This window comes from Mesoplodon densirostris, chromosome X (genome assembly GCF_025265405.1).
Source record: "Mesoplodon densirostris isolate mMesDen1 chromosome X, mMesDen1 primary haplotype, whole genome shotgun sequence".
Classification (NCBI taxonomy): domain Eukaryota; kingdom Metazoa; phylum Chordata; class Mammalia; order Artiodactyla; family Ziphiidae; genus Mesoplodon; species Mesoplodon densirostris.
This window is the reverse complement of record NC_082681.1, coordinates 88,407,021-88,431,289: the sequence shown is the minus strand read 5'-3', so window position 1 is coordinate 88,431,289 and position 24,269 is coordinate 88,407,021. Positions and strand designations below refer to the sequence as shown.

At 39.7% G+C, this 24,269-nt stretch overlaps 1 protein-coding gene across 1 annotated transcript; it reads right to left on the bottom strand.

The window, feature by feature from the left end:
• Positions 1-10,812: 10,812 nt before the first annotated feature.
• LOC132482153 (spindlin-2) lies at positions 10,813-11,748 on the bottom strand. Its single transcript, XM_060087243.1, has one exon. The coding sequence runs from the start codon at positions 11,746-11,748 to the stop codon at positions 10,972-10,974; it is 777 nt and encodes a 258-aa protein (XP_059943226.1). The 3' UTR covers positions 10,813-10,971.
• Between the last annotated feature and the right edge of the window lie 12,521 nt (positions 11,749-24,269).

Genomic DNA, 24,269 nt, shown 5'->3' with positions numbered 1-24,269 from the left:
CCCTTGGAGTTTCAAGCAAAAGTGATGGAGTTTTACTGGGGCTCTGGACTCCAATTTCTGTATCCTTAGCTTCAACAAGAAGTCATAACCTCTCCTGTTCTAAGCCTTTCAGCAGTTCCCTCTAAAGTGGTTAAATTTCCTCAAGGGAAAAACATCCACCAAATTCACTGTCTCTTGGACCTGTTCTCCCCTATATCTTGGCTTGGTAATTATTTCCTATTTTCTTAGTTTTCAGATACCTTTGAGTTTATTGTTTTACTACTTCATCCAGCTTTGATTGTTTAATTAATGAGAAAGATTTTTGAACTGCTTAGTCTCCTATCACTAAAATCCAAAACTCTATATTTATTAAAAAAATATGTGTTCAACTATTTGTAATAGCTCCAAACTGGAAATTACTGAAATTTCCATCAACAGTGAACTGCATATGTTGTAGTATATTCATTCATACAGTGGAATATCATACAGGATTGAGAATCAGCAAACTACAGCTACATGCAAAAACTTGAATGAATCTCACAAATATGTTGAAAAAAAGAAGACAACAAAAGGCCACACATTTTCTTTCCAATTTATTCAAATTTCAAAAATTGTAAATAGTCTATGGCCTTAACATTTTTAAAAGCAGTTATTCTTGCAAAGATATTTTCCAAATAGATAGTGGCAATTCACATTTCATTGGTAATTGATGAAAGAACACAATGGAGACATTTTTGAACATGTATAAATGGCAAGAATGGTTCATATGGTTGATGGGCAGCAAAATGTATTGAATTGGAGCATCACTTGGTATTGCAGCCTAGCATTCAATCACACCTCTTCTGATAATAGTGTGCCCATTTTCCTCTTGGGAACAACCTAAGTCTGCCCTTTCAGAGAACTGAAATACTGTCAGAGTGATTGTTTTAAGACTAGGCACCCCACCTAGTCAGAGCCAATGAGGCACAATGATATTTTGCACAAACTCCTGGGTATGAAGTAAGTGATCTTGTCCACTGGACATGAGTTAAGCTGAAAGGATAAGAAGATCAAGCTGCTCTATTCACCTTATCATCATCTGGAGACAGAGGACAAAGCAGCACAGAGAAGAGATCACAGCCAAGCTAAGCAAGAGAGGGAGACTGTTGTCCTAGTGACACATTCTGTACCTGTAGGTGGTCATGGCCACTGACTTCTCAATATTCATCCCACTCTAAAAGATTACTCTAAGCTAATTGTGATAATGTTATTCCCCCTGCAAGTGACTGGCTTAGCATTTGGCATATGATCTAATCTTGGCCAATTAAGCATGATGATATATGTTGGGGTATTTCTGAAAGAAACTTGTTCTTAAGGGAAACAGAAAATGATGTTTCCTTTTCTTCTTTAGGGTGATGCTATTTCTGTATATGACCCTTGGAATCTGTGTAACCAGCCTGAGGGCAAAACCAACACATTGAATATGGCAGAGGAAATGAGAATATTCTGAGCCCTTTGATCATTTCATTTAGCTGCTGATCATACCATTCCTGGAGTCCTAGTTCTGACTCCAAGTTATGAGATAAGAAACTTCTTTATAGGTACAGCAGTTTGAGTCTGGGTTTTCTAATACTTGAAATGGAAGGTATCTGAAAAGGCAAAGAGTCTGTTTAATAAATGTATGTGCATCTGTGCTTTATACATAAAAATACACACATACATAAAAAATAGCAAGCCTTATGTAGGGTTAAGAATAAATGAAATTTGAAGATAGAAGTTAAATTTAAAATTCACAAACTATTAACATGTAACTTAATTGTATTTGTTGAGTGACTTTTAATAGAATTTATTTACTTATATAAATTATAATGTATAAAATCTACAAATTGCAAATTAGCAATTTATATACATATCAGTGTAATCAAAAATTTTTAAATAATTCAAAACCTATTTTTCTAGCCAAAGCAAAACAATTGAAAATTTTAATTTCTTAAAAGTTATTTTCAGTGAATTCAACTTTTAACTTTTGCTTGATATGAGAAAATAAGTTTTAACTAGCTGCTAAATATTCATTTATATATCACTGACATTTTTTCTTTTCATCATTTTTTTTCTTTCCATCATTTGACATAATAAATGATGTGCTAAATAACTTTTGTAGAATTAAATAAATACTATTTTTATTTAATTCTCAAAGCCCAAGTCATATACAAGGACATAGAGGACAAAATATAAAGGCCTTCAATGGCAGCCAATAGGCACACATAGGTCACTTCTCAAGATATGACTTCAGGAATGAGCAATGAATTGAAAGTCCTCCAATCACAGCCATTATTTTTGCTAGGATTTTGTAACACTGATCTTGCATATATTTTGTATATTTCTATGTACTCAATGTCAATGTTGCTCATGCTATGTCTAAGAAAACCCAGTGAGAGTAATTAAATTCTAAGGAATAAGATTTTGAGCTTTGGAAGACCACTAACCATTCTGATAGCTAAGATTTTTTTCACCTCCCATACCAAGGATCAATTTTCTCCCCTTTGGGGGCAATGTCTTCCTGGTTGAGAATGCATGATCTAGGGCTTGCAGGGTAAAGCAAGAAGATCGGGTTGTATATCAACTGCAATAGGAAGCCTTTGGAGAGTTTTAAGCAAGAAGGTGATATAACCTCATTTATATTTTAAAAAGATCACTCCAGGTATTATGTGGAGATTTGAAAGAAAAGCAAGGAAAACTTCATTCCCAACACCCAATTTAATCAACTTAAGGCCTTATCTTCTATTCTAAATCCTTTAGTTACAGAGATAACACATTTCTCTCCCCAGCTGCCAAAGCATCAGTTCATGTGCTTACTGCTTTTGTTTACAGTTATTTCTTCATCATTGGTCCCTGGGGATTTTTCTCACAACCTTTAAAGTTCAGCTATATATTTAAAAGGAGACCTGTCATATTTTTTAAAATAAATTTATTTATTTTATTTATTTATTTTTGACTGTGTTGGGTCTTCGTTGCTGCGCACCGGTGTTCTCTAGTTGCAGTGAGCAGGGGCTACTCTTCGTTGCAGTGCTCAGGCTTCTCATTGCGGTGGCTTCTCTTGTTGCAGAGCATGGGCTCTAGGCACACGGGCTTCAGTAGTTGTGGCTCGAGGGCTCTAGAGCACAGGCTCAGTAGTTGTGGCGCACGGGATTAGTTGCTCCGCGGCATGTGAGACCTTCCCGGATCAGGGCTCGAACCCGTGTCCTGTGCATTGGCAGGCGGATTCTTAAACACTGCACCACCAGGGAAGCCCGATCTGTCATATTTTATCCAACATTTTAAAGTGATTTAGCAAAAGAGTTTTCCTTTACCTACATTTTACTCTTTTTTTTTTAAGCCAGTGAGTTTATTAGCCACTCTTTTGGTCAACTAGTGGTGTATTTCTCTTCCTTCATGATGGATACAAGAAGATTATAGGGGAGTCAGAGGAGTCATGCCCACACTTCGTGAGGGCCCTCCTTCAATATCTACTGTTTTTTCTTTAATGAGTGAACTAGGCAGTTCACGGCTTATTTCAGAATCCTCTCAAATTGATTTGAGGGGATATGGGGATATAAGTATACGTATAGCTGATTCACTTTGTGATACAGCAGAAACTAACACACCATTGTAAAGCAATTATATTCCAATAAAGATGTCGGAAAAAATGACATTAAAGCCACACTGAAAATATTAATCATTTAAACTATAACCCATTGCAAATTGTGCCCAGGTATGTTGTACAACATATTAACTGCACAACATAAGAAACAGTGGGTGAAATGGGTGAAAGGGGTCAAAAGGTACAAACTTCCAGCTATAAAATAAATGTCATATAGATATGATGTACAGCAAGGTGACTATAATTAATAATACTGTGTTGCATATTGAAAGCTGCTAAGAGAGTAGAGCTTAAAAATTCTCATCACAAGAAAAAAATAGTAACTATGAATGGTGATGGATATTAACTAGACTACTGTAATCATTTTGTAATATATACAAAATCAAATCATTATATTGCACACTTGAAACTAAATAATGTTATATGCCAATTATATGCTTCAATAAAATGAAATATTTTTTGAAAATAAAATAAAAAATATTTTTTAAAAAGAGATTTCATTTTGTTTCTTCTACCAAGTACTATGTATAGTGGTTGTCAACTAAGACCCTCATTCCCCTGGCTTCATATCTCCCAGTGACTTCTTTAATTGGTGAGATTAAGAGGTTGGACATGTCAGAAAACTTTTGAGTTATTTTTTGTATTTATCTCTTTTAGGCACAATCTAATTTATTTGAAACATAAAGAAAACTTTGTGGGCCAGTGGCACCTATAGTTATATCCAGCTTTGCCTGTGACGAGGTAAAGTATGAGGAAGTACTTGTGTCCTGAGAGCTAAGTATGTCCTCCAAGCCATCTTTTTTTTTTTTTCCATTTTTTTATTAGTTTCTGCTTTATAACAAAGTGAATCAGTCATACATATACATCTGTTCCCACATCCCCTCCCTCATGCATCTCCCTCCCTCCCACCCTACCCATCCCTCCCCTCCAGGCAGTCACAAAGCACCGAGCTGATCTCCCTGTGCTCTGCGGCTGCTTCCCACTATCTATCTACCCTACGTTTGGTAGTGTATATATGTCCATGCCTCTCTTTCGCTTTGTCACAGCTTACCCTTCCCCCTCCCCATATCCTCAAGTCCATTCTCAAGTAGGTCTGTGTCTTTATTCCCGTTTTACCCCTAGGTTCTTCATGACATTTTTTTTTCTTATATTCCATATATATGTGTTAGCATACGGTATTTGTCTTTCTCTTTCTGACTTACTTCACTCTGTATCACAGACTCTAGGTCTATCCACCTCATTACAAATAGCTCAGTTTCGTTTCTTTTTATGGCTGAGTAATATTCCATTGTATATATGTGCCACATCTTCTTTATCCATTCATCCGATGATGGACACTTAGGTTGTTTCCAGCTCCGGGCTATTGTGAATAGAGCTGCAATGAACATTTTGGTACATGTCTCTTTTTGAATTATGGTTTTCTCAGGGTATATGCCTAGTAGTGGGATTGCTGGATCATATGGTAGTTCTATTTTTAGTTTTTTAAGGAACCTCCATACTGTTCTCCATAGTGGCTGTACCAATTCACATTCCCACCAGCAGTGCAAGAGTGTTCCCTTTTCTCCACACCCTCTCCAGCATTTATTGTTTCTAGATTTCTTGATGATGGCCATTCTGACTGGTGTGAGATGATATCTCATTGTAGTTTTGATTTGCATTTCTCTAATGATTAATGATGTTGAGCATTCTTTCATGTGTTTGTTGGCAGTCTGTATATCTTCTTTGGAGAAATGCCTATTTAAGTCTTCTGCCCATTTTTGGATTGGGCTGTTTGTTTTTTTGCTATTGAGCTGCATGAGCTGTTTATAAATTTTGGAGATTAATCCTTTGTCAGTTGCTTCATTTGCAAATATTTTCTCCCATTCTGAGGGTTCTCTTTTGGTCTTGTTTATGGTTTCATTTGCTGTGCAAAAGCTTTGAAGTTTCATTAGGTCCCATGTGTTTATCTTTGTTTTTATTTCCATTTCTCTAGGAGGTGGGTCCAAAAGGATCTTGCTGTGATTTATGTCATAGAGTGTTCTACCTATGTTTTCCTCTAATAGTTTGATAGTTTCTGGCCTTACATTTAAGTCTTTAATCCATTTTGAGCTTATTTTTGTGTATGGTGTTAGGGAATGATCTAATCTCATACTTTTACATGTCCCTGTCCAGTTTTCCCAGCACCACTTATTGAAGAGGCTGTCCTTTCTCCACTGTACATTCCTGCCTCCTTTATCAAAGATAAGTTGGCCATATGTGCGTGAGTTTATCTCTGGGCTTTCTATCCTGATCCACTGATCTATCTTTCTGTTTTTATGCCAGTACCACACTGTCTTAATTACTGTAGCTTTGTAGTATAGTCTGAAGTCAGGGAGCCTGATTCCTCCAGCTCCTTTTTTCGTTCTCAAGATTGCTTTGGCTATTCGGGGTCTTTTGTTTTTCCAAACAAATTTTGAAATCTTTTGTTCTAGTTCTGTGAAAAATGCCAGTGGTAGTTTGATAGGGATTGCATTGAATCTGTAGATTGCTTTGGGTAGTAGACTCATTTTCACAATATTGATTCTTCCAATCCAGGAGCATGGTATATCTCTCCATCTGTTTCTATAATCTTTAATTTCTTTCATCAGTGTCTTATAATTTTCTGCATACAGGTCTTTTGTCTCCTTAGGTAGGTTTATTCCTAGATATTTTATTCTTTTTGTTGCAATGGTAAATGGGAGTGTTTTCTTGATTTCATTTTCAGATTTTTCATCATTAGTGTACAGGAATGCCAGAGATTTCTGTACATTAATTTTGTAACCTGCTACTTTACCAAATTCATTGATTAGCTTTAGTAGTTTTCTGGTAGCATCTTTAGGATTCTCTATGTATAGTATCATGTCATCTGCAAACAATGACAGCTTTACTTCTTCTTTTCCGATTTGGATTCCTTTTATTTCCTTTTCTTCTCTGATTGCTGTGGCTAAAACTTCCAAAACTAGGTTGAATAAGAGTGGTGAGAGTGGGCAACCTTGTCTTGTTCCTGATCTTAGTGGAAATGGTTTCAGTTTTTCACCATTGAGGACAATGTTGGCTGTGGGTTTGTCATATATGGCCTTTATTATGTTGAGGAAAGATCCCTCTATGCCTACTTTCTGCAGGGTTTTTATCATAAATGGGCCAAGCCATCTTTTATCAATTATAAAGGAGATGTCTTGACCTCCATTTGTGTCATTATTTTGCCTGTCTCTCAAATGGTTACAAACTTGCACGTAGAAAAAAGGGCTTTAATTATTGGTCCTTTGGAACCTCAACCAAAACATTATGATGAACTGTGGCACAATTTCATTCTGGAAGGGAAGGAAAAAACATTCTAGGTATGCCATGACCTGGCTTAACTTCTTCAAGATAAATACAGGACCTGGGTCATTAGGGGATATACTGTCATCTCTAAGACATGAAAGGAAACATTTGCCATTCCAGAGCGGCACTTTGTAGTTGTCTCCTAGGGGAAAGGGTTGGGAGAATCTGAAAATATTCCTTTAAATGTAATGCATGCCCAAACCAAGACTGATTGTGTGATCCCATAACTGATAATTAATCACTAATATCATACCTACCTCCATTTTAACTCAGAAAGGACAATATCATTTGGGCTTGGGGAAAGGGGATGGAATGTGATGTAAGCAATGCACTTAAAACAATTCTCCATTAGTATATGCATCTATACAAATAAGAAAGTTTAAGACCTGTCCAAAACCAGCCTCCTTTTAAATAGCTAATTATGTTAAATTCTGTACTAACTGATTTAAACCCATGATGAACTCTGTTTGGGGTACCAGCTGCTGTTATCATGATAGCAACTTTTAGTTCTTACCTGTTTTTAATAGAAGGATAAGGGAACATTCCAAGGAGGTGAAACAACAGTAGGAGTGTATACAAGTTTTCTTGGTCAGTTTCTCAATCTCACTTCATCAGAATTATTTACTCAGTCTAAGGAAAGAAGAGCCCAAATGCTTCATCTCTTTTTTCATTTGGGAAACTGTGTGTCTCAAGGATATTAGCAAGCTTAGCATTGTCACTGACACCTCTCTTCCACCAAATATCTTGTCTAAGGACAAAGCAGGCAAGATACACTGCAAAATATATAAAGAACTGGGCCAATTTCACATTGCACTCACTGTTGCCAGACTGGTTAAAACCACCATATCTGTTACCTGGATTATTGGAATAGTCCCGAATTGATCTCCTGTTTTCCATCTTTGTAACCCATTACAGAGTATACTCCAGAGTCTCCAGTGATCCTGTTAAAATATGAGACAAATCAGGTTGTGCTCCTGCTGAAAATACTCGAATGGCTCCCCATCACACACAGTGTAAAAGTCAAATTCCATTCTAGGCCCTCCGAGGCTCCAAGCTATCTGTTTCTCCCAGATCCCCATTACCCCACTGAACTCACTTCCTGATATTCTCTACCTTGCTCACTCAGCTCCAGCCATGCTGGTATCCTCAGTGCTCCTTGAACATGCCAGGTCTACTCTGGCCTTGGGACCTCAGCACTTGCTGTCCCGCTACCTGGAATGCTCCTTCCCCAGACAGCCACAGGGCCAGTTCTCTCATTGCCTTCAGGTCTTTACTCAAAAACCAGGCTCTCAGCGAGGCCCTCTCTTCAGCCTCCTCCCTGGAATTTCAGTCCCGCTGTTCTTTGCTTTATTTTTTCCTTCTTAACACTTATCATTTTGAAAATACTTTATATTTTACTTATTGTATCCTGGTTACTGTCTGTCTCCCATACTAATATGAAACTTCCATGAAGATAAGATTATTTATTTGTTTCCTATGTTTATAACCATATCATAAGGACCTGTGTGTAGAAGACTGCCTGGCAGAGAGACCACCTGAAGTAAGTATTGGTGAGATGAAGATAGAGCAAATAAATTAAAAAGCAAACGGGGTTAAAGTAAGCCAAATGGGGGCTAGGCAGTTTTCCCTGGGTCAAGCCCCAAAACTACCAACGCAAGTGCCTCCAGGAGACAACTGGTCATCTTATTAGAGCGAAGCAGGCCAACTGGGGGTATGGCCGCATTGAGAGAGCATTCTGAGTCTAAAATGGCTGAGCCCTTCCTCAGAGCCAGCTGTTTGTATCCTTGTTGGAATGTGGGCCCTAATCCTTGGTCTATTGTTTTTGTTTTTATTTTTTCAGGTAAGCTAGAAATGTGAATTTTTGAAATGTGAAAACCCCCAAATGTCTAAGTAGCTAATTTTAAAATGGAGAATGATAAAAACATGACGATCAAGCAAAATATGACAGCGGGCTGAAATTGGCCATTGAGTGGCCTGCAGGTGTTTGCTGGACTGAATTATGTGATGTATGAAAGAAAACTTATCCCTGTTCTGGTGAGGCGGGTGTAATTCTTGAGGCAAACAGCTTCAGGCCGTGTTGGGGGGAGAGAATGAACTGGAATTACCAACGTCTTTCAACTCCTGGAAACTCCCTGCCTCCCCCTCTCCCTGCTATGCCTGGAGTTAAGGAAGCCTGGGCAGTGGGGAGTCACCAGGACTGTTTCTTTGAGGTTGGGGCATATTTCAGTGAAGTGTGGAGTGGGAAAACAAGAGAGAGGGTTTTGAAGGAAACTTCCACAGCTGGACCGGGGAAAAGAAAGAAGGAGAGAAGGACAAAGACCCATGTGTTGGGACATTGTATCTCTGAGGGAATTTATTGGGGGTTACCACACCCTCTCCCCACCAACCACCTATGTGGCACCATACAGTCCAAGGACTTAGTTATACAAAGTCACAACTCTCCGCCCAACCCAACTGCGCATGCCATCTATCTCACCTGGAAATAGTGCTGCACAAATTTCCATCATAGCTCCCCGTGTGCATGAAGTGGGCAAGACTGGTCAGGAGGTACCTGTGAAAGGTCAGTAGCCACTGGCTTTGTCGGGATATAGCCAGAACGGGGCTTCTGGAGGCAGCAGACCTCCATCTGGTGAAGCACTGGGTGGAGCCACCTGTGGTTTCAGGCAACTGCTGAAAGAAGCATGGACAGTCAAGTATTCCCCATGCCTGGGAGAGAAACATTAAGCTCAGTCCTCTGATGCCCCTCCTCTGTAAGGAGGCCAGGTATAGTCCAGGAGGAGGAAGAACAGTGAGGGGAGTGCTGTACCTGGGTTTAGCAAGTTCCCATTTTTCGGGATAAAATGCTTTCCAAATACAAGGTGGCACATCTCTTAAGTTCTGAGCACCCCACTGACCTGTTCCCCACAAGAATCGTTTATTCAGTGTAGGGAAAGGGAACCAAGACCTTCAGGTCTGAGATTTACGGCTCTTGGGTCCTCTGGAAAATACGAGGAAGCTGCCCACAGGCCCCTGCTTATGGAGTGCCATGTTAGTGTGTTTAGGCTGAGGGTTGGGATTCTGCTCAGCAGGTGTGGCATGAACTCCCTGATATTATAAAAACCTTTTAGGTATAAACTTGGCTCCTGCTTAACTCTTGAGACATTCCTGTCAAAATGTCCTTCTAGGGAAGCTCCAATCCATCTGGTTTCTTTGACGTTTGCCACCTCCTTTGGGCACAGAGCTAGGGAGGACAATTTGGATACTGCCAGAAGTCCTCTTTTTCCTTGGGTCTTCCCATCTCTCATGGACCCCACTCCCCATATCTTGTTATCTGTATTCTCACTCCCTCTGTCAGTCTTTCATCTTAGAATTCCTCCTTCCTCGATGTTCCTCCCCTTCTGGCCCCTCACTCATGCATAGACCTCCATTTGAGTATCCTTTTAGCCTCTCCCCAGATCTCTGCCAACTTCATCTTTCTCTCCTTTGCTCTAGATCTCTTCTAAACATCTTTGTGTCCCTCTCTACTCAATTTATTCTGTCTGTTTTCCTCTAAGCCTCAAGATCTCACTCTCCCTCTGTTATTCTTCACCCCCTCCCAGTTGGGTGCCTCCCCCTCTTAGGTCATCCCTCCCGCTAGGGAGCCTCTCCATTTCTGACCCCTCCCCACCTCCTCCTAAGCAGCCACCTCCCCTTCTCCCTTCCCCCACAGCCCATCTCTAGTTCCTTCTCCTCCCCCCTCCCTAGACCAGACCAGCTAAGTCCTATTCCATTTTTAGATGACTGATTATGATACTAGCTGAACTTTATTCACAGCCTGAATTTACAGCTGTTCCTTCCTTTCATGCCCCATCCACCAAACACACCCAATCGTTTCAACATGACAAATTCCTTACACACAGCGTGTCATGGCCACATAAATTTGTATTTTTCAGGACAAAACAACAGTTATGCTGGCAAAGATGTCGGATTAACAGGGACCCTAAAGCTTTCAATACACTGAAAAGTAACATTATTTTGCATGTCTACAAAGTACACATTTGTTTTCACAAATGTGGCAAAGTTTACCCTAACAGTTAGGACTTTTTCACCAAATCATAGACATAGATATGGAAATCATCATCAAACTTGATGAAATACACAGAGGGTTTGGCTTCCACTTGGTGAATGACCATGCCGATCCGTTTGGAGCCATCTTCTTTGGTATATTCCACATGTTTACCTATCAGGCCATCTACAACTCCTCCTGGCTCCCTCTCTGCTGGAGGAGACTCACTGGACTCTGGCATGATACGGAGGTCTCCTTCTCTATAATCATCTAGAAGCTGGTACATGTACAAGACAGGATCTTTCTCATAGGTAATATAAAACCAGGCTTTCATGATAGGTGCTTGGGCCAAGACCATTCCTCTCCATTCATCCTTAGAACCATGCTCACCCTCAAACATATGTTCCACAGCTTTACCAATTATGGTATTTGCAAGGTTTGCATCACTGACTTGAGATGATGCCACCCTGTCGGAAAGAATTTTAAGAGACAAAACTCTTTCATCTCTGTGAAGTTCCAGTCCATAGACACAGTCAATTCCATCATATTTCACCAGATAAAGAGAAGGATTTATAGGCACCTGATCCAGAACGGTTCCTTTCCACTGGGTGATGGGCTCATCGCCTTCCTTCCATCCGTGTGAAATCCTGCAGCCCACGATGTTCCTGCGGGGCTGGGACGAAGGTCTGCCTCTCTGCTTCTTTTGGGAGGCTTTTTTCTTCGTCATGTTTGCAGACCCAGTGGCCCGTCCTGAAACTGCCCTGGTTTGTTGCCCTTCGGCCTCCTGCGAGTTGGGGGTTTTCATGTCTGCAGGAGGAGGAGAGAAGATAAGAGAGGAACATTCAATATGCCATAAGGTGAAGTTCTCCCGACAGCGTCGTCTCCATGTACCCTGCGCCAGCGCCTAAAATTTCCCCATGAGCCTGGCAGCAATGCTGGAAATCCTGGCTGTGTGCCTGAAAGTGCTCTCCCTCCTAGGTTCCTTGAGGTTGCGGGAGAAGGCGGCAGCGGCAGTGGTGCTGCCTGGGGTTCGGAACTCTGCAGGAGGGGGCGGGCTACCTCCTTGTTCAGAGACCCCAGCCTCTGTCACCCGTCACTGGCGCCCACTCTCAATCCCCTGCAAAACCCCTATCCCTCCACCGCCCTGACCCGCATGCACTGTCCTCCTGCTCTGAACACGCCAGTCTGCTACCCACACGCCCCCGTCCACCCCCACTCTCTTTCTTGGCCCCCAGCGCCCTCGCCTCCCCGTGCTCACCTTCAATGTCTTGCCTGATTCCTTACGCTATTCCCCTTTCCTACTGCCCATTGCACTCCCCCTTCCCACCCCGGCGCCCGCCTCCACCCCTTATCTCCTGCAGGAGTCCATCCCATCCCCCTTCTCCATCCCAGCGCCCACCAATGGCCTTGCCTTGCCTAGCGTCCACCGCCCCTGATCTCGGGCTTCACGTGTGCAAATCGGACACCTCGCAGCTTCCTTTGCGGTGAGCCTGCGTCCAAGAAGGATCCGCAGGCGAGGAGCCCGGTGTTTGCAAGAGCTGGAGGGGGTGGATCCTTAGGCGAGGAGCGTGTTTAGGAGGGCGGGGGCGGGGTGGTCGGCGAGGAGGATGGCGGCGGTGTCTTCAGCACTCCGCTCTCGGGCCCTCCGCCTCCCCCTTGGTGGTGGCAGCCCCTCTGCCACATGGGGCTCCCACCAGCCGCTACTGGTGCAGTAGTCCCCTCCCTCTTTCTGCATAGGACTAGGCTCTTAGTTTCCTGTTAGTGAAGAGGCTTCCCCTTCCTCCTTATTCCTATGCTGCCAGCTTCCATTGCCCTGGAGCCACTCCTAGGCTGCTCCTCTCTTTTCCAAAATTTAGATCTCTGGAAACTCTAGGTGGTCTTTTCCTCAGCTGGTACTTTCCACCTCCACCCTCTCTGGCTCTCTAGCTCCACCCCTCAGCTGCCCTGCTTGGGCGCCTCTTAATTTTTCACAGGTTCTTCACATTTTTTGCACACAGAAGTTCACACAAAACATATATGGATACAGAAATCCTTTATATTCATACACATATATATTTATGTGCATACATATTTTCTGTATATTTCTGATATTCACATTTACTGATATATAATCCTAAATACACACCTCTTCCAAATCACATAACACACAGGCATTTTTTTGGTATACAACTACGTAGAAATACATCTAATAAGAATTTCTCCAACGCATGTGTAGGCTCTTTTAGATTTGGAGACTTAGCTTGGAGAAATAGTGACTTATTTTAAGTTTAAAGAGTTATTTTTTAGTGTGACTCCAATTTGTAACAAATGTTATCTAGTTTTGAATAAAGTGACATTTATTTTGTATCTTGTTTGTATCCTTTTTGTTACTTATACTTTTTTCCACCATAACGCATAATTCTTTAAAATACCACTATTATAGTGTTATATCAGCAGGAAAGCAATCTCAAACTGATTTAAAATAACAGTAATTTATTGAGTACTTATTTGAATAATCTGATACGTGTCATATTGGGCTTAATCTAAGTGCTCAGTGTTATGGGCTGAGTCATTTCCCCTGCAAATTCGTATGTAGAAGTTTTAGCCCCCAATACCTCAGGATGTGAATGTATTTGGGCGTAGTGTCTTTAAAGTGGTATTTATAGTGAAATGGGGTTGCATGGGTAGGCTTTAATGTAATATAACTTGTGTCCTTACAAGAAGAGGTGATCAGAATGCAGACATACCTGGAAGAACAACCATGTGAATATAGAGAAGATGGCTACCTGGAATGCCAAGGAAAGTGGCCTCAGAATAGAATCAACCCTGCTGACACCTTGATCTTGGACTCATAGCCTGCAGAACTGGGAGAAAATAAATTTGTTTTGTTTTAGCCACTGAATGTGTGGTACTGTTTTTATGACGGCCCTAATAAATGAATGTATTCAGTGCTGTCACCAAAAACCTACTTTTGTTCCATCTTCTTTTCTCTCTGTGTTGTCAGTTTCATTCTGAAGCTTATGTTACAATATGGCTGTCAGCAACTTTGGGAGTTATATGCTCCCTTATTCATATCAAGTGACAAAGAAAACCTTTTTAGAGCAACTTTTAATCAAAATTTTACTTTACTTTGGTTGGGAGCTTCATAGGTCATTTGCCTGTCCTTGTACTATTGCCAAAGACAATGCTGTGTCCACTTATTTTAGTTTCACTTTGTATACTTTTTTCAGAAACAATCACATTAACAAAGTGAATCTGTTTGAATAATGGCTCATGCTAATCAAGTGCCACTCCCGAAGTTGGGGTTGGGGTCAATCCCACAAAAATTGTATAGGTCCTATACAATGAAGGAGGATTGAAATGGATACTGGAGTAATCAAAAATGTCCCCAGCAATTCCACATTGTTACTTTGAAAGACAATCTAAAAGTTTTTATTCTTCTAAAATTTGTGTTTCTCTGATACTACTTTTAGATCTATGCAACTGCCAAGTGATTGCAGATTTGTTCATATTTCTTTGATGAGGTAGTAGTAATTTATCCCCTTTCAAAAACTGTATTCCTAAATTTTTGCAACTTGTTGGTATATTTACATCATCCCCTGTTGTTGAGTTTCATTTATGAAAATCTTTCACAGAGAATCAAACCAGCCTCTTTTACAGTCATCCTTTCATATTCATGGTTTTAAATTATTTGACCCCATAAGGATAACCAGTGGGGTAAGAATAGTATGCTAAATGTTCTAAGGCATCAAAGTTCACTCTGTACTTAGAAACCAACACAAATATCGTCTCCTGAAAACACAGCTTTCTGACCTCCTTTTGTTGTGGGTCACTGTCTTCAAGGGAATCTGGAATAACTAAGAAGTCCTAACCGACCTACCTTCTTGGGAATTAAAGTTGATGCAGGAAGAATTTGATAATAGTCCCACTGAGTTGTACAGGAAGGACTTTGGTGTTGTCCTAGAAAGTATTTCTCCAGTGCCGCTACAGCTAAGAACTATGTAGTGTGCAGGAATGGTCCCTTAGATACCACTGAGGTATTACATTTCCCAACTGTTTTCACATATCCCACCTTGTGCTTTATCCAAACTACAAAGATTTTAAGGCCAAATATATTTCTTATATGCTATCTTCTCTTTCGTCTTGGCCTTATTTATTCATTTCTTAAACTGACTCCCACATCTTGCCAGTTGCCTTTGAGATCCCATTGACCATGACTTTCAGGTTTCTTGTCCTCCTTTAAACAGTTATTACACCTCAGATTCACCCAGAAAATCTCAAAACTGACTGCATTTTCTTCATTTTCCATGTATTAACTTGACCATACATCTATTAACAAATTCCAGTTAAATTCCTTGAGCTGAACATGTATAATGGCATTGCATGGAGCTGCGGTACAAACTCAATCTCGAAGAAAGCAAGGACCATTCCACATCTAAGGTTTTTGGTCACTGGCCTAGCACACTACTGTTTTTCTTTTTTTTTTTGTGGTACGCGGGCCTCTCACTGTTGTGGCCTCTCCCGTTGAGGAGCACAGGCTCCGGACGCGCAGGCTTAGCGGCCATGGCTCACGGACCCAGCCGCTCTGCGGCATGTGGGATCTTCCCGGACCGGGGCACGAACCCGTGTCCCCTGCATCGGCAGGCGGACTCTCAACCACTGCACCACCAGGGAAGCCCAGCACTCTCATTTTAAAACACAGGATTTTAGGCAGCACACTTACAGTGATCTTTAAGAAAGGGGGAAAGTTATTGATGCCCCCAACTTCCATTTCCTCATCATATCATATTGAGTTCCTCACTTTCCTTGGTTTGGTGCACTGGAGAATAATGGCAACTTCTCACTATGACTGACACCCAGTAGAGTTGTCCATCTAAAGACTGACTTGAGCTGGGATTACTGGCCTGGCTGTGATAATTGAGCAGTCCATTCAGAAGCCCCATTGATGTAGCCACTTTATGTGAGTTTGTGGACTTTCTCACCAGGGTTCAGTTTCTTACAAAGCTACTTCTCATGATGAAGCTATGACAGGAAAGTACTATCCAAGACAGTATCAACATTCTTTTTATTTATACATGTGGCAGACACTACATAGACTTCTAATACTCCAGCTTTTTGTTGGGGTGAATGACTAGAAGTCACAGAGCCATGAAGAGGGGGACATTCTAGAGCTATTCTTTACATATACCTCTAGTTTAAGCTATGAAGAAAAGGTTGAGTGTTTTTGATGATAATTCTTTAACTCTGATGCATGAAAAAAAAGGGCTGATTGACTCCATTATTCTAGATGTATATATATTACCTCTTCTTAGATCCTAACTCACATTGACCCATCCCACTGTGGCTTGGGAAATGGGTTGTGCTGTGGACTGAATTGTGTCCCCCCCCCAAATTTATACATTGAGGCCCTAACCCTTGATATGATGATATTTGGAAAGGGGGCCTCTAGGAGATGATATGGGTTAGATAAGGTTACGTGGGTGGGGCCTTCATGATAGGATTAGCAAACTTATAAGAAGAGGAAGAGACACTAATGCTCTGTGTATACCATGTAAGGACACAGCAAGAAGGTGGTCTTCTGCAAGCACCTTGATCTTGTATTTCCAGTCTCTAAAATTGTGAGAAGTAAATTTTTGTTGTTTAAGCCACCCAGTCTATGGCATTTTGTTACGGCAGCCCAAGCAGACTAATACATGTTGTGACCTTGGCAATGAGCTTTGAGCAATTTTCCCTCCAGTTCAACACCTACCCCTTTCCTACGCATGTACATCTGCCCTGGATTTTACTCTCTTTCAACCAACAAATTTATTTAAATCCTGCACTAACGGTTATAACTCCTTGTCAAACTCACAGTTGTACTTAACTCCCACTGTTGGAAGTACTGGGGATGGGGGTCTCAGTGTATTAAAACCCTTTTCCCCCTCAATTGTAGGCTATTCCTTGATTTCTCTGGCAACAACACAAATGTCTTTGATTTCTTTCTTCTGAGCAGATAAGAGCTTTAGTGCAAACAGAACCTAAGCATTAAAGTTAATCCTAATGAGTATAAATAATTCAGTGTACCGTGTGCAAGAGTTGGAATGGTGAGTTTTGTGTAACCACACCCCAATTTTTGGGACACTTCAGTTGAATTCAGAGCTTCAGGACTTCTGGATTCTGCAGTAGGGAAAAAAAGGCGTTTCTAGGGGGTATTATATAGAGATAGGGGCATTCACCTACTTTGGGAGCTTTGGCCCAATGAAATCAATTTCTCAAGAAACAAACTCAGAAGTATTTGGCAACAGGTCAGAGTGGACCTCCTGTATTTGTACCCATAGACTCTGAAGGGCTCCTGGGGAGATGAAGATCAATAGACAGCATCACAGCCTCAGCCAGAGGAGGATCCCCACAGGCCTTGGACCCATAGGTCCATTTCAATAGGTTTTGTCTGCGATGTCAGAGACTCTACAGGAAAATGATGGTAGCATATCAACTCAACTGTTAGGCGTGCCACTGACTCTAGTCTTCCTACAAGTATTGTTAGCAGCAAGTATGTGAAAGTGATTGTGGTCTATACAGATGAATTTCAAAGAAATAGAAAGGTTTCTTATTCTTCCTTGGTATTCTAAAACCATTGGAAAATACCTTTAAGGGTTTCTTTGACCCTAGATAAGATCTTTGTAATTTCCTCCAGTGCTTATATTCTAAGAGGTCATTTTATTTGGTCTGTTAATTATAAAGCAAATTGTTTAAAATGATAAGTTAAATTGTTAATTGACAAGTATTCAAGGGTAATGAGTTTAAATGGTTATTAGAAAAGATTTCATAGAGCAAATGTGACAATAACTGCTTATATTGGGATTTCTAATTAAAATATGTTCTTATGCAATAATTGCCTACATTGTGATCCTTGTTAAAATAACTATAAAAATAATCATAAAATAAGAAATAATTGCCTAAAGTAGTTTAAATTGCTTTTTGAATTACATTCAAAATATTTATAAATGATTGGCTCTCCTTGAAGCTGCACTATAGAATCTTTCCCTAAGTGATAATAGTTAATGCCCTAGTCCTGGACTCCAGATTGTACAGCCTAAGCCTTCCTAGCACTCAAACTTTAATGTGCCTATGAATGGTCTAGGGGTATTATTAAAATGAAGATTCTGATTAAGTACGTCTGAAGTAGGGCCTGAGATTCTGCATTTCTAACAAGTTCCCAGGTGATGCCCATGCTGCGGGTACACGGACTAAACTTTGAGAAGCAAGGGGTAAAATTTCCATTAAGTAACTTCTTGGCCAAACAAAACTGGGGTAGAATGCCTCCTAAGGAGCCTCAGTTAATGAGGTCTTTCTTTTATCAATATGAAAAGAAGACTTAGTTCTGGGAATTATAAAAACCTAGAAGAGCTTATTACCTGTGTTTCTCTAACTACTGTACGAACATCCAGGATACTAATATGCTATATTTTATAAATATCCACATATTATTTGAGGACATAAGTTGCAGGTGTGGTGGATATCTACAAATGAAATTAATTAAGTGTGAATATATTGCTTCAAAAATTTTGTCTCATGTGTCCACAAGTAGTATTCTGAAATACTAATGTACCCACTCACAACGTTTAGGGTGATATCAAAATGTTTTCATTATACATGTATGTAATTTCAAAGAATGTAACTTCCTTTGTAATATTACTGCTGAAATTTTTATTTATTTATTTATTTTTAAATTTTTTTTGCAGCTTTATTGGAGTATAGTTGCTTTACAATGATGTGTTAGTTTCTGTTTTTATAACAAAGCAAATCAGTTATACATATACATATGTTCCCATATCGCTTCCCTCTTGCGTCTCCCTCCTTCCCACCCTCCCTATCCCACCCTTCTAGGTGGTCACAAAGCACTGAGCTCATCTCCCTGTGCTATGTGGCTGCTTCCTACTAGCTATCTATTTTACGTTTGGTAGTGTATATATGTCCATGCCATTCTCTCACTTTGTCACAGAAGGGGAAGCCCTTCCTCATATCTTCAAGTCCATTCTCTAGAAGGTCTGTGGCTTTATTCCTGTCTTACCCTTAGGTTCTTCATGACATTTTTCCCCCTTAAATTCCATACATATGTGTTAGCATATGGTATTTGTCTTTCTCTTTCTGACTTACTTCACTCTGTATGACAGACTCTAGGTCCATCCACCTCATTACAAATAGATCAATTTCGCTTCTTTTTATGGCTGAGTAATATTCCATTGTATATACGTGCCACATCTTCTTTATCCATTCATGTGAGGATGAACAATTAGGTTGTTTCCATCTCCTGGCTATGGTAAATAGAGCTGCAATAAACATTTTGGTACGTGACTTTTTTGAATTATGGTTTTCTCAGGGTATATGTTCAGTAGTGGGACTGCTGTGTCATATGGTAGCCCTATTTGAAGATTTTGAAGGAACCTCCATACTGTTCTCCATAGTGACTGTATCAATTCCCATTCCCACCAGCAGTGCAAGAGTGTTCCCTTTTCTCCACACACCCTCCAGCATTTATTGTTTCTAGATTTTTTGATGATGGCCATTCTGACTGGGGAGAGAAGATATCTCATTGTAGTTTTGGTTTGCATTTCTCTAATGATTACTGATGTTGAGCATTCTTTCATGTGTTTGTTGGCAGTCTGTATATCTTCTTTGGGGAAATGTCTATTTAGGTCTTCTTCCCATTTTTGGATTGGGTTGTTTGATTTTTTCTATTGAGCTGCATGGGCTGCTTATAAATTTTGGAGACTAATCATTTCTCAGTTTCTTCATTTGCAAATATTTTCTCCCATTCTGAGGGTTGTCTTCTGGTCTTGTTTATGGCTTCCTTTGCTGTGCAAAAGCTTTGAAGTTTCATTAGGTCCCATTTGTTTATCTTTGTTTTTATTTCCATTTCTCTAGGACGTGGGTCAAAAAGGATCTTACTGTGATTTTTGTCATAGAGTGTTCTGCCTATGTTTTCCTCTAAGAGTTTGATAGTTTCTGGCCTCACATTTAGGTCTTTAAACAGTTTTGAGCTTATTTTTGTGTATGGTGTAAGTGAATGATCTAATCTCATACTTTTACATGTCCCTGTCCAGTTTTCCCAGCACCACATATTGAAGAGGCTGTCCTTTCTCCACTGTACATTCCTGCCTCCTTTATAAAAGATAAGGTGACCATATGTAAGTGGGTTTACCTCTGGGCTTTCTATCCTGTTCCATTGATCTATCTTTCTGTTTTTGTGCCAGTGTCATACTGTCTTGATTACTGTAGCTTTGTAGTATAGTCTGAAGTCAGGGAGCCTGATTCCTCCAGCTCCGTTTTTCATTCTCAAGATTGAGTTGGCTATTCAGGATCTTTTGTGTTTCCATACAAATTGTGAAATTTTTTTGTTCTAGTTCTCTGAAAAAGGCCAGTGGTAGTTTGATAGGGATTGCATTGAATCTGTAGATTGCTTTGGGTAGTAGACTCATTTTCACAATGTTGGTTCTTCCAATTCAAGAACATGTTATATCTCTCTGTCTCTGTTTATCATCTTTAATTTCTTTCATCAGTTTCTTATAGATTTCTGCATACAGGTCTTTTTTCTCCTTAGGTAGGTTTATTCCTAGATATTTTATTCTTTTTGTTGCAATGGTAAATGGGAGTGTTTTCTTGATTTCACTTTCAGATTTTTCACCATTAGTGTATAGGAATGCCAGAGATTTCTCTTCATTAATTTTGTATCCTGCTACTTTACCAAATTCATTGATTAGCTCTAGTAGTTTTCTGGTAGCATCTCTAGGATTCTCTGTGTATAGTATCATGTCATCTGCAAACAGTGACAGCTTTACTTCTTCTTTTCTGATTTGGGTTCCAATTATTTCCTTTTCTTCTCTGATTGCTATGGCTAAAAGTTACAAAACTAAGTTGAATAAGAGTGGTGAGAGTGGGCAGCCTTGTCTTGTTCCTGATCATAGTGGAAATGGTTTCAGTTTTTCACCATTGAGGACAATGATGGCTGTGGGTTTGTCATATATGGCCTTTATTATGTTGAGGAAAGTTCCCTCTATGCCTACTTGCTGGACGGTTTTTATCATGAATGGGTGTTGAATTTTGTCAAAAGCTTTCTCTGAACGTATTGAGATGACCATATGGTTTTTCTCCTTCAATCTGTTAGTGTGGTGTATCACATTGATTGTTTTGCATATATTGAAGAATCCTTGCATTCCTGGAATAAACCCCAGTTGATCATGGTGTATGATCCTTTTAATGTGCTGTTGGATTCTCTTTGCTAGTGTTTTGTTGAGGAGTTTGCATGTATGTTCATCAGTGATTTTGGACTGTATTTTTCTTTCTTTGTGATATCCTTGTCTGGTTTTGGTATCACGGTGATGGTGGCCTCGTAGAATGAGTTTGGGAGTGTTCCTCGCTCTGCTCTATTTTGGAAGTGTTTGAGAAGGATAGGTGTTAGCTCTTCCCTAAATGCTTGATAGAATTTGCCTGTGAAGCCATCTGGTCCTGGGGTTTTGTTTGTTGGAAGATTTTTTTTTTTGGTCACTAGAATAAAGTAAATTTATTTTTATGTTATTTTTTATTTATTAATTTCATTCATTTATTCTTTATTGTGATAAAATATACATAACATACAATATACCATTTTAACCACTTTTAAGTATACACTTCAGTGGCAGTAAATACATTCACATTGCTGTGCAACCATCACCATGCTCTACCTCTAGAATATTTACATCTTCCCAAACTGAATCTCTGTACCCATTAAACAATAATTCCCCATTCCCTACTCCACCAAGTCCCTGGCAACCACCATTTTACTTTCTGTCTCTATAAATTTGACTATTCTATTTACCTCATATAAGTGGAATCATATAATATTTTTCTTTTTATCTCTGACTTGTTCACTTAGCATAATGTCTTCAAGATTCATCCATGTAGTAGCATGAGTCAGAATTTCCATCCTTTTTAAGGATGAATAATATTACATTTACGTATAGACGACACATTGTTTATCCATTCATCTTTTGATGGACACTTGGGTTGTTTCCACCTTTTGGCTATTTTAAATATGGTGCTATGAACATGGGTGTACAAACATCTGTTCAAGTCCCTGCATTCATTTCTTTTTTTTTACAACTTTATTGGACTATAATTGCTTCGCAATGGTGTATTAGATTCTGCTTTATAAAAAAGTGAATAAGTTATACATATACATCTGTTCCCATATCCTTTCCCGCTTGCATCTCCCTCCCTCCCACCTTCCCTATCCGACCCCTCCAGTCAGTCACAAAGCCCCGAGCTGATCTCCCGGTGCTATGCGGCTGCTTCCCACTATCTATCTACCTTATGTTTGGTAGTGTATATATGTCCATGCCTCTCTCTGGCTTTGTCAAAGCTTACCCTTCCCCCTCCCCATATCCTCAAGTTCATTCTCAAGTAGGTCTGTGTCTTTATTCCTGTTTTACCACTAGGTTCTTCATGACATTTATTTTTCTTAAATTCCATATATATGTGTTAGCATACGGTATTTGTCTTTCTCTTTCTGACATACTTCACTCTGTATGACAGACTCTAGGTCTATCCACCTCATTACAAATAGATTAATTTCGTTTCTTTTGATGGCTGAGCAGTATTCCATTGTATATATATGCCACATCTTCTTTATCCATTCATGGGATGGTGGACACTTAGGTTGTTTCCATCTCTGGGCTATTGTGAATAGAGCTGCAATGAACATTTTGGTACATGTCTCTTTTTGAATTATGGCTTTCTCAGCATATATGCCTAGTAGTGGGATTGCGGGGTCATATGGTAGTTCTATTTTTAGTTTTTTAAGGAACCTCCATACTGTTCTCCATAGTGGCTGTACCAATTCACATTCCCACCAGCAGTGCAAGAGTGTTCCCTTTTCTCCACACCCTCTCCAGCATTTACTGTTTCTAGATTTCTTGATGATGGCCATTCTGACTGGTGTGAGATGATATCTCATTGTAGTTTTGATTTGCATTTCTCTAGTGATTAATGATGTTGAGCATTCTTTCATGTGTTTGTTGGCAGTCTGTATATCTTCTTTGGAGAAATGCCTATTTAAGTCTTCTGCCCATTTTTTGGATTGGGTTGTTTGTTTTTTTGCTATTGAGCTGCATGAGCTGCTTATAAATTTTGGAGATTAATCCTTTGTCAGTTGCTTCATTTGCAAATATTTTCTCCCATTCTGAGGGTTCTCTTTTGGTCTTGTTTATGGTTTCCTTTGCTGTGCAAAAGCTTTGAAGTTTCATTAGGTCCCATTTGTTTATCTTTGTTTCTATTTCCATTTCTCTAGGAGGTGGGTCCAAAAGGATCTTGCTGTGATTTATGTCATAGAGTGTTCTGCCTATGTTTTCCTCTAAGGGTTTGATCGTTTCTGGCCTTACATTTAGGTGTTTAATCCATTTTGGGCTTATGTTTGTGTATGGTGTTAGGGAGTGATCTAATCTCATACTTTTACATGTCCCTGTCCAGTTGTCCCAGCACCACTTATTGAACAGGCTGTCCTTTTTCCACTGTATATTCCTGCAAACTTTAGCAAAGATAACGTGACCATATGTGCATGGGTTTATCTCTGGGCTTTCTATCCTGTTCCATGGATCTATCTTTCTGTCTTTGTGCCAGTACCATACTGTCTTGATTACTGTAGCTTTGTAGTATCTTCTGAAGTCAGGGAGCCTGATTCCTCCATCTCCGTTTTTCATTCTCCAGATTGCTTTGGCTATTCGGGGTCTTTTGTTTTTCCAAACAAATTTTGAAATCTTTTGTTCTAGTTCTGTGAAAATACCAGTGGTAGTTTGGTTGGGATTGCATTGAATATGTAGATTGCTTTGGGTAGTAGAGTCATTTTCACAATGTTGATTCTTCCAATCCAAGAACATGGTATATCTCTCCATCTATTTGTATCATCTTTAATTTCTTTCATCAGTGTCTTATAATTTTCTGCATACAGGTCTTTTGTCTCCTTAGGTAGGTTTATTCCTAGATATTTTATTCTTTTTGTTGCAGTGGTAAATGGGAGTGTTTTCTCGATTTCATTTTCAGATTTTTCATCATTAGTGTACAGGAATGCCAGAGATTTCTGTGCATTAGTTTTGTATTCTGCTACTTTACCAAATTCATTGATTAGCTCTAGTGGTTTTCTGGTAGCATCTTTAGGATTCTCTATGTATAGTATTATGTCATCTGCAAACAGTGAAATCTTTACTACTTCTTTTCCGATTTGGATTCCTTTTATTTCTTTTTCTTCTCTGATTGCTGTGGCTGAAACTTCCAATACTATGTTGAATAATATGGTCAGAGTGGGCAACCTTGTCTTGTTCCTGGTCTTAGTGGAAA

What these genes read in the sequence shown, in the direction of transcription:
- LOC132482153 (XM_060087243.1), bottom strand. Translation starts at nt 11,748, where the DNA reads ATGAAAACCCCCAACTCGCAGGAGGCCGAAGGGCAACAAACCAGGGCA.